The sequence below is a fragment of the Xenopus tropicalis genome, chromosome 1 (assembly GCF_000004195.4).
Source record: "Xenopus tropicalis strain Nigerian chromosome 1, UCB_Xtro_10.0, whole genome shotgun sequence".
In the NCBI taxonomy this organism is placed as follows: Eukaryota; Metazoa; Chordata; class Amphibia; order Anura; family Pipidae; genus Xenopus; species Xenopus tropicalis.
The window spans coordinates 38,576,372-38,589,864 of NC_030677.2; the positions used below are offsets into that span (position 1 = coordinate 38,576,372).

General features: G+C 35.7%; 1 protein-coding gene across 2 annotated transcripts in view; it reads right to left on the reverse strand.

The window, feature by feature from the left end:
* Positions 1-13,493, reverse strand: part of corin (corin, serine peptidase) — a 106,945-nt gene that overhangs the window by 21,544 nt on the left and 71,908 nt on the right. For both annotated transcript variants that reach the window (XM_031895400.1, XM_004911209.4), the window contains exons 7-13: positions 11,457-11,564; positions 9,910-10,020; positions 7,240-7,362; positions 6,180-6,284; positions 3,944-4,175; positions 2,907-3,052; positions 740-847 (exon numbers count right to left, since the gene is read on the reverse strand). In XM_031895400.1, the coding sequence (XP_031751260.1) occupies positions 740-847; positions 2,907-3,052; positions 3,944-4,175; positions 6,180-6,284; positions 7,240-7,362; positions 9,910-10,020; positions 11,457-11,564 (933 nt within the window). The remainder of the gene's footprint in view (positions 1-739; positions 848-2,906; positions 3,053-3,943; positions 4,176-6,179; positions 6,285-7,239; positions 7,363-9,909; positions 10,021-11,456; positions 11,565-13,493) is intronic.

Below are 13,493 nucleotides of genomic sequence, written 5' to 3' on the forward strand. Positions count from 1 at the left end.
TTAGTCTGTCTGTGGGGTCTTGCCCTAAAGGTAATAGACTTTTTAAACTACAATGAATGACCTAGCAATCTAAATTTGTCAACCTTTAGAAAAGAGATATGATCAAGGGTATATTATCAATATCTAATAATATATTGAAGATCACTAGATTTCCTATGTCTTGTCCACAGCAGATTACTAAAGGACATGCACTGTTGGAACCCAGATGTTCCTTGCTTACCTTTAGAATAATTAAACCAGCAATGCTTAGAAAAAAAGGAAAATGGGATGGATCATTTATTTTGTTATTAAGGAAATGGTGCCATGTTGGCTAGTTTTAATGGAAATCTATTCACTTCCATTGTAGACATAACCTGTGCACTCAACAATAATAATTAATACAGGAAATGCTCAGAGCTCTTTTACTGTGATGTTGCTTGGGCAGCTATGGTCAGTGTAACTTCACTCTGAGAGCTGTAATTCTAGCTGTCATGCTCCCTTCTGTATTTATAGAACTTGATAAGAATTGATTGGAAGACAGATTTAATCTTGATACAGAAAAGGTCCTCTAAATAAATTCAATTATCTGTAGAATAGCAAAATAGCTTTAAATGCACCAGTGGAGTTAACATTATCAGATAAGCTTTAACTAGATATTCTATGCAAGATTATGATAAGCTAAATCATTAGTTAATGCTGCAATTATTTCTAATGGGTTACCTAAATAATTATGATGAGAAAGCACTTTATAGTTACTTACCACAGTTTTCTTCATCACTATCATCTTCACAGTCTGCTTCCCCATCACACCTCCTGGAAGCTAGGATGCAGCGCCCAGAACGGCATTTGTAGTGACTGGGTGAGCATTCTGCAGAGAAACAGCATTATAAATAAAGGCTAAAAGGTAATTATTGCCAAGATAGATGATGAAATTATCTATATACAAGATGATAAACACTTCATGAACTGAAGTCCTATAAAATAGGCTTCCCCCTCCCCCCTGGTGGTTGGGAAGGAGCCACAGAATGGCATTTACAATAATTAGGTGAACATTATATATATATAAGTATAACTAAATGTTAAAATATTCCACATAAAAATGACCACATTGGTGTAACAGAAAACCTCCCAATGTAAACAATAAAGTTACTTTTTTATTATAAGACTATATTTTTTAATTTGATACTCCATTAGAATGGCAATAGCTTTGCTAATACTAATCTCACAATCTGTCTAACCAGGGCCTCTATCAGAAATCTTGGGGCCTCATAAAAGTTATTTATCTGAGGGCCCCCCATAAACACAAGCACCCACTACTAAAATCTTTGGCCACATCTTTGTATGTACTACACAAAAGGGTTCAGTTAGAAGTTAAGCAGGTTGGTAGATTTTGCAGGCAGGCAAGTTTAGAGGAAACAGAACCTGCGACTGCTGGGGGACCCAGGTACTATAAGAGGTCCAGTGGGTCTGTGACTGATAAGCAGCTGCAATATATGAGGGCCCAATAACCAGTCATTCCACTGCTGGAAAATTGGTAGGGTATAGCTCATATCATTCAGTAAATAAATACCAATATACCAAAACAGTTGGTGTTACTCTACAGTGAGTAGTTTATATATATATAGTTCAATTAATTAATGTGCTAATAAAGTCAGTTAACTTATTGGGGGTTGGTGGAATTTACCTAAAGTTTTTTAAATCATCACAGGTCAGTAGAGTTAAGTTTTAGTAAGATGTAGGCATTGAGACAACCTGCAATATGTATTCAGTGTTTTGTGCTTTTTGAATTATTTAGTTTGTTGTTCAGCAGCTCCACAGCTTGGGATTTCTGGTTGCTAGGGTCCAGGTTAGTCTAGCAACCAGGCAGTGCTGTGAATAAAAGTGCCTCCCCTTGGACACCTGACAACATTTCCCCCTGTAGTCCCCTATAGTCAGCACACATAGATGGACATTGGACTAGATCAGGCCGTGCTTGTTCCTGTTGACTGATGAGCACATACCACCAAAGGGTGTCACTGTTTGACAGGCTTCCCTGCCCTGTACTGACAGACTGACTATTAACTCATCAGAATTGCATGTTTTGCAAAGCAAATGTCAGGATTGCAGTTGGGTAAAAATTAAAAATGATTCAACCATTCAGATAAAAGTATTGCCAGGCACAGAATAAATAAACCAGAGAGATTGTGCAGTAGGCAGATATGGAGGTGGGTATTATGTACAGCATGCAGAGGCACTGTGCTACTCCACTAGGCATATATAGTTCCATATCACATATATTGTAAGCTTGCATTCTTATACAGGTATGGGACCCGTAATCCAGAATGCTCAGGACCTGGGGTTTTCCGGATAAGGGATCATTCTGTTATTTGGATCTCCATAACTTGTCTACTAAAAATCATTTAAACATTAAATAAACCCAATAGGATTGTTCTGCATCCAATAATGATTAATTATATCTTAGTTGGGATCAAGTACAAGGTACTGTTTTACTATTACAGAGAAAAAGGAAATCATTTTAAAAAATTAGAATGATTTGCTTATAATGGAGTCTATGGGAGATGGCCTTTCCATAATTCTGAACTCTCTGGATAATGGGTTTCTGGATAAGGGATCCCATACCTGTACTCACAAAATATTTTACTTACAACATAACTAACTATTAAAGTGGCATCTTGTGATAAATTCCTTTATTTCGACTTATTTACATGGCAGCCAAACCACAATCGTCATTTGTTACTAGACGGCTAAGTAATTCTAGTAAAAGTTGGGCTATATTTGCATTCCATTGTCCTTTTATTTAACATGTAGGATAAGGAAAGAAATGAATTCTGTTTTTACCAGAAAAGAGTCATCTTTTGGATGACAATTTCTAAGTATAACTTCTTTGTCTAAGCTGGAGGAAGAATAAGCAGAACATGTTTACTGACCTTCTACATCTTCATCAGGCATCAGGCAAGTCTGGTTATCGGATTTTTCATCTGGGAACTGAGTACAGTCTGTGTCTTCGGGCCACTGTAATCCCACAATGCCCAGGACAGATTCACATCGCTCTTTCGAATGTTCACAAAGTGATCTGCAAAGAGACAATTGGGACAACAAGCTGTAGAAGTTTTTTCCCTCCTTAAAAAAAAATGACACTTCATGCCAATGATATTCAACCTCAGCCCCTACAGCGGTTATAGCATACAATCCTGGGGTGGGGGGTTTGTAGGTATGAATTAGCTTAAATCTTCTTAGCACATCTTCTTACCCCTAAAGGGAAAATATAGGCCAATTAGTTGTAGAATGTATCTTCACTTTTTCTTTAATGGCACACTATTATCAAATCCTGTAGAATCTATGATATGATTTTTAGTAAGGTAGAGATAAACTGGGGAAAATAATGTAATCCAGTTTCACAAAACATATTATTAATTTTTTGTCTTGTTTATGCTGCTGTGTGAGGGGCATGTATGTTTCCTCTTGGATTATGAAGAACCACCCAGATCAAGGGAAATATTTCTCTATACCCCCTTTTTAAACAACAGCTGTTTTACACCTTTCAGATTCTACATAACTATCCTGGCTCTTTCTATGTGTTTCCATGGAACAATCTTTGTTTGTCAAGCCCAGAGGCGGGCAGTCAGTTTCTTTTATTTTCCAGTATTTTTCAGTGCTTACTTGACGTCACTGCACTTCTCTCATTCCCAGTCCTTCTGTACGGTCTATAATTGTGTAGTCTGTGCCCCATTTTGGCGCACAATTTTTGGGATGATACAAAAATTGTCCATAAAATGGCACCTGTCTGCCTGCTGTGGCTTTAAATTCCAAGACTTAGGGGGACAAAATTTAAAGAATGTATATATATTGTCAGTAAAGTTTATTATGCTCAACCCCCTTTAATGAGTTTTCACCCATTCTAACATTCTAACAGCCACAAGGTATTTAGTCTTCGACATAGACTAGAGCCATATAAATGATTTACCTGCAAGGTGGTATGCGCTGATGTGTCTCCGGCTCACACTTTGGTACTAAAATGGTGCATGCAAAGTACATGAGATATTTGTAGCAATTGGTTTGAACAAGGGCTGGAAATAGTGAGGATTCCCAGCTAATAGAGGCTTCTTTCTGAGTCCTATGTCCGAGGTAATTTGGGAAAGTTGTGTAGTTATAAGGCAAGTTTATGCATAGCTCCAAAGTGATTGGCTCACATTGACCTGAAAACATCATAAAAAGAAAAACATTACATGGCCTGTGCCAAAGATTTTGTGCCAAGTAACTCAGAGCACTAACTGGCTGACTGAGGATACTAGGAGATATATAATTCACATATGTTACAGTGCTCTTCAACAAATAACATCAAGTGTTGTCATTTCAGGGAGATGCTTTATTTAAAAGTTGCTGCAGTTACAAAGCAACAGAGATTGCTTTTGACTTCCACTACCATTTTTACACAAGGGGCAAAGCTTCTTTGTAGGCTTCAAAAGAACAGTGCCACCATTTAAAAAGAACAGCACCACCCTCTATGTTTTATGCAGCAGAAAGAATGACTGATGCATCACATTATAAACAGAGAATATCCAAGGAATAGAAGAAATGGCTGATTGGGTAAATATGCTACATGTCTAAGTAGTCTGTATTATATCTTTCATTATTTCAAAAACCAGAAATGAATCTAATTTCATTAGGCAGTACTAAATAGTGATGGGTGAAATAATTCCCCAGACATGGATTTGCAGCGAATTTCCGCATTTTGGCATTGGCAGATTATTTTGCAAAATGGGCGACAAAATTCATCACGTAAAAATTTCGCCTGTGGCAAAAAATATTGCAGAGCACGTAAAAACTTGAAAAAAAAATTGAAAATGTTTTTTTTTGACGTGCAAAATTTTTGCCATTTCGTAAATTTTCCGCCGTTTCGTGAATCTTTTCAAAGATTTGCAAATATTTTGCAAAGTAAAACAGGACAGATTCGCTCATCACTAGTTCTAAAGCAAATAATGCTAATAGTTGTTGTTTTTGGTTTTCATTTTTTGCAAAGTAGGGCAGTTTACAAGTTTACTTGCCCTTTTGTTGATAGTTTATAATACAGCTATAATACAATCTGTTGCAGTGACAGGCTCTTCCAGAGACTCATCTCTATAACCTCATTACTTCAGGGTTAAAGGAAATTTGTGTCACTTTAAAATTCTGAAGAAGTATATTTTAGCCATCCTGACCAGTGTTCTGTGCAGTATCCATGTCCAAATGTGCATCCAAGAATAGTAAAGGAATGGGATCACTTATTCAGAAATCCATTATCCAGAAAGCTCCAATTTACAGGAAGGTCATCTCCTACTAAGTCTATTTTTAATTTTTAATAATGAAAATCCAAGTTTTCATCTAAAGCAAGGCCAAGCCGACTTAATATAATCAAGCTAGCTTCATTGCAAGATAGGACTAGTGATGAGCTCATTTTTCGGCGAAGCGACATGGGACAGATTCGCTCATCACTAGATGACTAGTAAAAGCATATTAAAAAACATACAATTAGATACATTACAATTCAATTACAATACAATTAAATACATTAGAATTCATTAGAAGTTTTAAAACCATTTTTAAACAAAAATAAATAAATGTTTATGGTGCAAACAATATAAAACATGTTCATGTTGAATGATGGAAGATGGTTATGTTTATAGATGAATCAAATATTTAAGTTTCCCGTTGCAGTCAGAGCGCTTGTATAATGAGCTGCACGAGGCCAAACCACAGTGCCTTTATGTATTAAATGGTGGTAAAAACATGAAGATGTGGGGTGTGGCACAATATCAGCTTATACATACTGATTTATAATTATGGAGAAAAATTCGAATTATTTGCTTATAATGAAGTCTATGGGAGATGGCCTTTCCGTAATTCGGAACTTTCTGGATAATGGGTTTCCAGATAAGGGATCCCATACCTGTATCTTAGTTGGGATCAAGTACAAGGTACAGTTTTTATATAACAGAGAAAAAGGGAATCATTTTCAAATATTTGAATTATTTAATTACAATGGAGTCTGTGGGAGATGACCTTCCCTTGATTCAGAACTTGTAGGATCTTGTAGGAAAGACAAAATATAAACCCTACGGCAATAAAGCTAAAACAGGTGTTAAAATAATAATTATGTTAAATTAAAATAATAACTTTAAAATAACACATTGGGAAGGAACAAGAAACCAGAATACACATACTGCAGTTAGTCTTGTTCTGAGTTATCCCACAGTTTGGATCGTTAATACACGCCCCAGAGCAGGCTGGGTATACACATCGTGGGTCCCCATCATGGCATGGCTGTCCTGAAAGCAGAATAGATAAAAGGTTGTTTATGAGAGCAAACGTAGGTGCAAAGTGTAATTTCAGGTAAAAAGTCACCAGTATTTTTCCCTAAATTCCAGTGTAATTGTGGCTGCAAGCAAGAGTTGCTCCTACTACATTTAAATGCATGCAATTGTGCATGTGTGTTTTGTCAAATAACTGCAACCAGTACTTTGTGACTATTGACACAGGCTGATGTGGGAACCCTGGAGTTACCACCATTTCAAGGCCAGATATTGGGTTAGAATTCAATTGATTAGAAAAATGTTTCTCTTATTTCCATTTCAAGATTCCTCATAGACTTGTATTGAGTTTTCTCAAGATAAACTTGAATGTGATACATTTTTCTCATTCAGTTTTGCTTGGTCTATTGTTGATAATATATGTACATATAAGAAAATGTCACCTTTGTGAATATTTATTTCAGCCATCTTGTTTCCCTTCAACTGTTGCTGAATAGCGACCCCCAAAGTATACTGAGAGCCTAAAGCTGGTATGTTTTTAATAATGTGATGGGGTCCCTACCCTCCTGCATTGCCCTTCACCTCTTCTACCCAGGACCTTGGCTACAGTCATTGTAATAACCAACCTTATTTCTTAAGTTTAAAAATGGTTTCTGCTTACTCTGGTTTCCTTCATATTGATAATAAAGGAGAAAATGTTTGAAGTAACAAGGAGCATTGGATCCCTTATTTAAACTGACTGTTGATGATGATGATGATGATTTAAAGCTCTTTAGAGAGTAACTTGGTTGCTGTGGCCTAATGGAGCAATATAATGCAAACTAATGCTTACATCATTTGAACATGAAAGATTCTTAAATAAAGTGCAAATCCATAGTGGTTTAATTATAAGCTTGAACTGTTTAATTTTTGGACACATAGCAGTACATTATAAAATCACTCCTTGGAATCAAAATATGCAGCTTGCACTTACCCTTTATTTCAGGGCAGTTTTCTTCATCACTTCCATCTTTGCAGTCACTGTCTCCATCACATCGAAAGGCACTGGGAATACACTGTCCATTCTTGCACTCTGTCAGTCCTTGGCTGTGACAAGCTACAGGAATGATTCTAATTAAAAGCTAGCCCACTGTCCTGCACATTCAATTTAAGGAAATGTAAAGAAGTTAAAACTTGGGGCTTCATTTATTAAACATCCAATTGGGGAATTCTTAAGGATTCCCAGCTGTTAAAAGTATTTCCCATCAAAACGTTCTCCACTGTTGGAAACAATTTTCAGATAGTAACAAGTTTTTAACAAATTGATACATTATCAAAGCTGAGAGGACTCCTTGCTTAGCACACTGTATATAGCACCATCAATTGTATTTTTTCATTCATTCTCATTCACAAAAGGAGAGAGAAGATTGTGACCCATGAATAAAAGATCTGTTTATGGGGGTTTATATGTTAAACACTGATAGTAAAGATCACAAGATCTTGATTATTATGAGTTGGTTGGAAGGAACATCATTGAAAGGAAGAGCTAAATGGATTTTGCTAAAGGACTAGGTACAATATCATGAGAGACTTGATGACAAGTACTTATTAGCCAGCAATCAAGTAGGTCTGTTGCATGTAAGTATATGTATTTGCAGAAATAAATGATAATCCCAAATACTGACCAATGTATCTGTGTGTGTGGCATTAAAGTCTATTGAATATAACTTCCTTAATCTATTTTCCAAAGAATATTTGTGTGCTAATTATTATGAAACATTCAGTTTAGAAATTGAAAAAGGAAAGAAAATAATTCAATTGGTGTAGCATTCAGAAATCAATAACTCATAAAGTTGCATGTTGGAATTAGGAATGCTAGAAATGCTAGAAATGCTTATGTTAATCTATCTATGGGCCAAGTTTGTTCACATTTAAGATTGAAGAAAATACGTATAGAAAATTGGGATCAGGAATATACTCCAGTGGGATTTATTTTTTTCTTAACACTCAAATAGTTTTGATATATTAAGGAAAAAAAGATGAAAATGTAAACGAAAAAACTCAGTATCTAAAAGCTAAAAGTTTCTTTGCAAGTTTATGTATAGGAGTTGAAAACGCATGGAACAATGCAAATTTTCAATTGCCAGGAGCAATTTTTTACTGTAATAAAACACATCTGTGATTCATTTTGTTCATGTTTTCTTTTATATACTAGAGCTCAAGAATTGAAAAAAAAATTGCACACATTTTGACTTTTTTTTCCCTCAGACTCAAAAACTGTTAAATCAACCTTCCTGTAACCTGCCAGGCTCTCATAGGAAACCCCTAGGCAGTTACCTGTAGCAGCTTGTCCCTCATATATTAACACAGGAATCGACACTTAGGGGCTGATTTACTTACCCACGAACGGGTCGAAATGAGTCCGATTGCGTTTTTTTCGTAATGATCGGTATTTTGCGATTTTTTCGTATTTTTTGCGATTTTTTCGGATTCTTTACGAATTTTTCGTTACCAATACGATTTTTGAGTAAAAACGCGAGTTTTTCGTAGCCATTACGAAAGTTGCGTAAAATCTGGCGATTTTTCGTAGCGTTAAAACTTGCGCAAAAAGTTGCGCTTTTTTCGTAGCGTTAAAACTTACGCGAAACTTTGCACCTTTTAAGTTTTAATGCTACGAAAAATGCGCAACTTTTCGCGTAAGTTTTAACGCTACGAAAAAAGCGCAACTTTTTACGCAACTTTCGTAATGGATACGAAAAACTCGCGTTTTTACGCAAAAATCGTATTGGTAACGAAAAATTCGTAAAGAATCCGAAAAAATCGCAAAACATACGAAAAAGTCGCAAAATGTTCGTTTTCAAGTCGGAACTTTTCCAATTCGGGTCGGATTCGTGGGTTAGTAAATCAGCCCCTTAGGGGCACATTTATTAACATTCAAATTTGCGATTCATGAAAATCACAAATTCAATATTCAATATTTATTGAAACTATCTTGAACATTTTAATAAAAAATTGATAACTAAACCTGTCTTAGAATAGCCAATGGGAGTAGAATTTTATTCTACATTTAAGCAATTTTATAATTTCAGAATTTTAGAGACTTTCTCGATACAGTGGTATTCTATCAATACATTTTACATCAACACTGAATATTTGTTTCCTTCTGGGTCAAAAGAGGGCTGACCTGAAATAGTAATAAATACGTTGGAACTTATTTCAGCCATCTTACCTATGAACAACTGAAATGAGTTCCAGCTTCTAAGTAGCAGGACAAATGAGCTGTATGCTCAAAAATGCTTCCCTCAGCATGGTTTAGTAGCAATTATTAACCCACCAGTCTTTATTTGATTCAGTAAATAGGAATCATAACAAGTCAGTCTGTGGCTGGAACAAAAAGGCAAAGTCCCAGAATATTATATGTGACGATTGTTTCTGTTTTTCCTTTATGAATGCTAAATAGTCATGTCCAACCAAAACATCCATTGAACCATGGCAATGCAAAAATGTGATAAAGAAGGAGTGTGGCTAAGATTTCTATATACCGTACATGAATTCCACCATTGAACTATATTTTCCTTTTTATTGAAGTCCAGTCACCAGTGGATGAATACAGAAAAACAAATCCCTTTCATAGAAAGAAAATATAAAAACAGGAAGATCTTACAGCAGTTGACTTCATCTGACTTGTCGGCACAATCATGGTCTCCATCACAAACCCAACTTAATGTTATGCATCGCCCATCTCCACACCGGTAACTTTCCAAGGGGTTGCAACCTGAGCAAGCATATGTAAGAGATGACATTTAATGAAGCAACATTATACTAAATAATTTAAAGTTTTATAAATGATTACAAGTTGGTATAATTTGCTTTCTACACTTACTGAATCCAAGGAAGCATTCTACAATTTTTTACCTTCATTTTGACACTTTGTGACCTTGTTTCATTGGTGCTCTGTGGATCAGGATATAATCCCCTGCTTATTAATAGAGTGTTTTATTTCTTTCAAAGACTGAGCAAGATAAGTGTATATGCACTTAACCAGAAAGCGGGAGTATCTGGAGATATAGTGAGCTGCACAGAATCATTCCTATCAGGAGCTGACTGTTACTGTTGAGGAAAAGACTGAACTGACAATTATCTCCATATTTGTAGAAGTAAAATAACTTCAGCCTTGGAAGACAGAGATGTAGATGGAGAAGAGTAATGAAATGGCTTCTAAGAGCAGCAGTGAGTAGGATTTTTATATAACGGGTCAAAAACTAAAACAAATATAAACAATTAAAAAAAATGAAAAAGAAACAGCCAATGTATCATACAGATCCAAGGGATGGAAATGTTATGTTGAAAAACAAGTAGACAGTGGAAACAGTAGCAGGGGAAGCTACTGGCCTTGCTAACAAGAAGCATGTCCCCAGATATTTAAAAGGAAATTAAACATGTATTTCTTTACATACACTAGTTACTTGTGTTAGATAGTCATGCTCACTGATAATGGTCAGTGGAAAATAGAGTAATATTGACGATTTTGTCATTTGCGGCTGAATCGTTAGACCATTGCTCTCTACATAAACCCTTGGGGCAACTGTTCCAAGACAGCAAAGGAGCATTTCCATTACATTGTAACTGGTGGGTCAGGAGTGAAGATAAGGTTTTTGTGCAAGTCAATTCTCTAAAGGGGAAAATAGGCTACATGAGTTTGTGAGGCATTTAAGCAAGATTTAGGCTTTACAACTCCTGGCAAATCCTTTTCAAGCTTTGCTTGATGAGGCCTAAAGGTAACATTGCCTGAATAGAGGTAATAAGACAGGGCCTCTCTCTTAAAAGTCAGTATGTAAGTATATGTATAAGACTATATATTTATATGTTAAGCCATGAAAGTTTGAAAACTCGTGCTTTATTTGATATACACCAGTAGCTATGTCTTTGTCTATGATACATAATTACTTGTTAAGTGTCAATCAAATTTCTGCTCATAAATACATTTTATACAAAATGAGATGGGCAATCCAGATATCGTTTATATGTTTATGAAATCCATTGTGATTTGTTTCATATCTTTTTCTAAGGTAAAATTTTTAAAAAAATGTATCAGTCCCCACCGGTTTTTATATTACATTATTATTCAATTTAATTTTATATAATTATTAGTTTTTAGCCACACTGGCTGCAAAAACATCTTGGTCTCTGGCAGCCAACTCTATTACATACCACAATTCTGTTCATCGCTTAGATCCCCACAGTCATCATATCCATCACAAACAAAGCTGTGATTCAGACATTTCCCTGTGTTACAGCGGAATAAATGTTCACTGCAATCTGTAAGGAGATAAAAGTGATCCTTTGTCAGAAAAACAATATCCTATGAATCCATAAAATGAAAGATTATCATGCTAAATGGGGCTTTGGTGTATATCCATAACTCATGCCAGATCATAGTACAGTTTGTTGTAAAGGAGGTAATAGCATTCCAAGTATTCCTGCTGTATAATTCCCAGGAACTTCTGAGTGGCAAAAATGAAGAGAGTCAGGCACCCTACTGGGAACCGCAGGATAAAGCCAGGTACTGTCAGTGCTGAAATAAATCATGGCTTGAAGGCTCGTCTCACATATTCTCGAGATGCCCCTAATCACCCAACAAATATGTCCTACAGCACCTGAACTTCATTCCTGGCATATTATATGAGCAAGAGGGGAAGTCAGTGATTAACTGTATGAAATAGAACAGGGGTCAAAGCCGTAACAAAATAAATCATATATAATCAATCATGTGTGTGTGTTTGTGTGCTTGCTGGTAGCTGATGGTGATGGAAGGGATGCCCGGTCAGTATTAACCATATGCACATTATACTGGTACAACTGATTTTGTTCATTTCACTGGTAAAGTAATTTCTTCTTTAGGAGAAAAGTAATACAATAGCTTTATCAGTAAGCTGAATCCAACATTTTTTGGCCTAATCAAAATCATAACTGGTAGATGGTTACAAAAGTGTTACTGATAACTTGCTCTGGGTCAATATACCTTCATTTTTATATTTTCATCGACTTCCCTAATTAAAATACGGTAGTTAAAGCTAAGGGGGTGATTTATTCAAGTGTTTTTGCACAGAGTTACAGTTTGAAAACTTGAATGTCTGGTATTTTTTAAGTGCTAAAAACCCGAAAACTTGAATGTAAAAATTCACAATTTAAAAGTTTGCGTGTTTCTATAGAAGTCAATGGGAGTTGTCATAGGCAAAGTCAAGCCATAGACTCAAACTCAATTTGTTGGAGTTTATAGAGCTCATAACTCATAAAATTTGAGATGTTGGGTGGCCCCCCATTTCAACTAATATTCATGTACGATGGATATCAGTCGGTTCAGGAATCAAACATGCCGGGGCTAAGTGCATTTCTGAGCACATTTGGCATGTTTTTACCCTGTTCTGCTTCACCCCACGGTTTACACAGCATGATTAATATACCCCTAAAAGTGACAGCAGAATAGTAGCATAAGAACTAGGGAAAACAAATCTGACTGAAATTTTTGTTTCATTCTTGTCATCGATTAAATAAAAGTGTCTACATATCAAATCGATTTTTCACAGTCAGCCTGGCAGAGATGACATTATACAAAGCAGCAGACATCTCACTGTCATGTTAATTACGTTGAGGGATTTATTTTACAGCTTTTTTTCCTTGAGTTGAATGACATCCTATTTATGTTTCATAGCGTGACAGTAATTTGTTAGGACTTCCATCCAGCATCGGGTCAGTAGCATTCAACCTTTGTAAATCACAGAGGCAATAAAGCATTAAATACAAATATTAAGCAAAGTGTAAGACGCACGGAAGAGCCCTCTCTTACTTTATATTCCCTAGAAAACAATATAAAAAAGCTACTGGACACGCTTCTAATATTTACATTATACATAATACTTAAATATTGTGAGCTATAAACATTTATGGAAGCTGCCACGTTGCTCGCCTCATGTAAGGTTATTACATACATCACTAAGTATAAAACTCTTATACAGCTTCATTAATGGATTATACATCTTAGTTAAAATCATCAAAGACGCATTATTAGACAGAAAGAACAAATCAGTCAAAAATGAAGAACTGCTTGTTCAAATAGGATAGAAAGAGAAATGACTGTCGTATTTAGCATCTTGGTACATTGAAAAATGTAAATTTTTTTAGATGTTTCTCCTAGTCCCAAGCCGGACTTGGATTTCTTACTATTGAGTGCTATTCTGATACCTACTG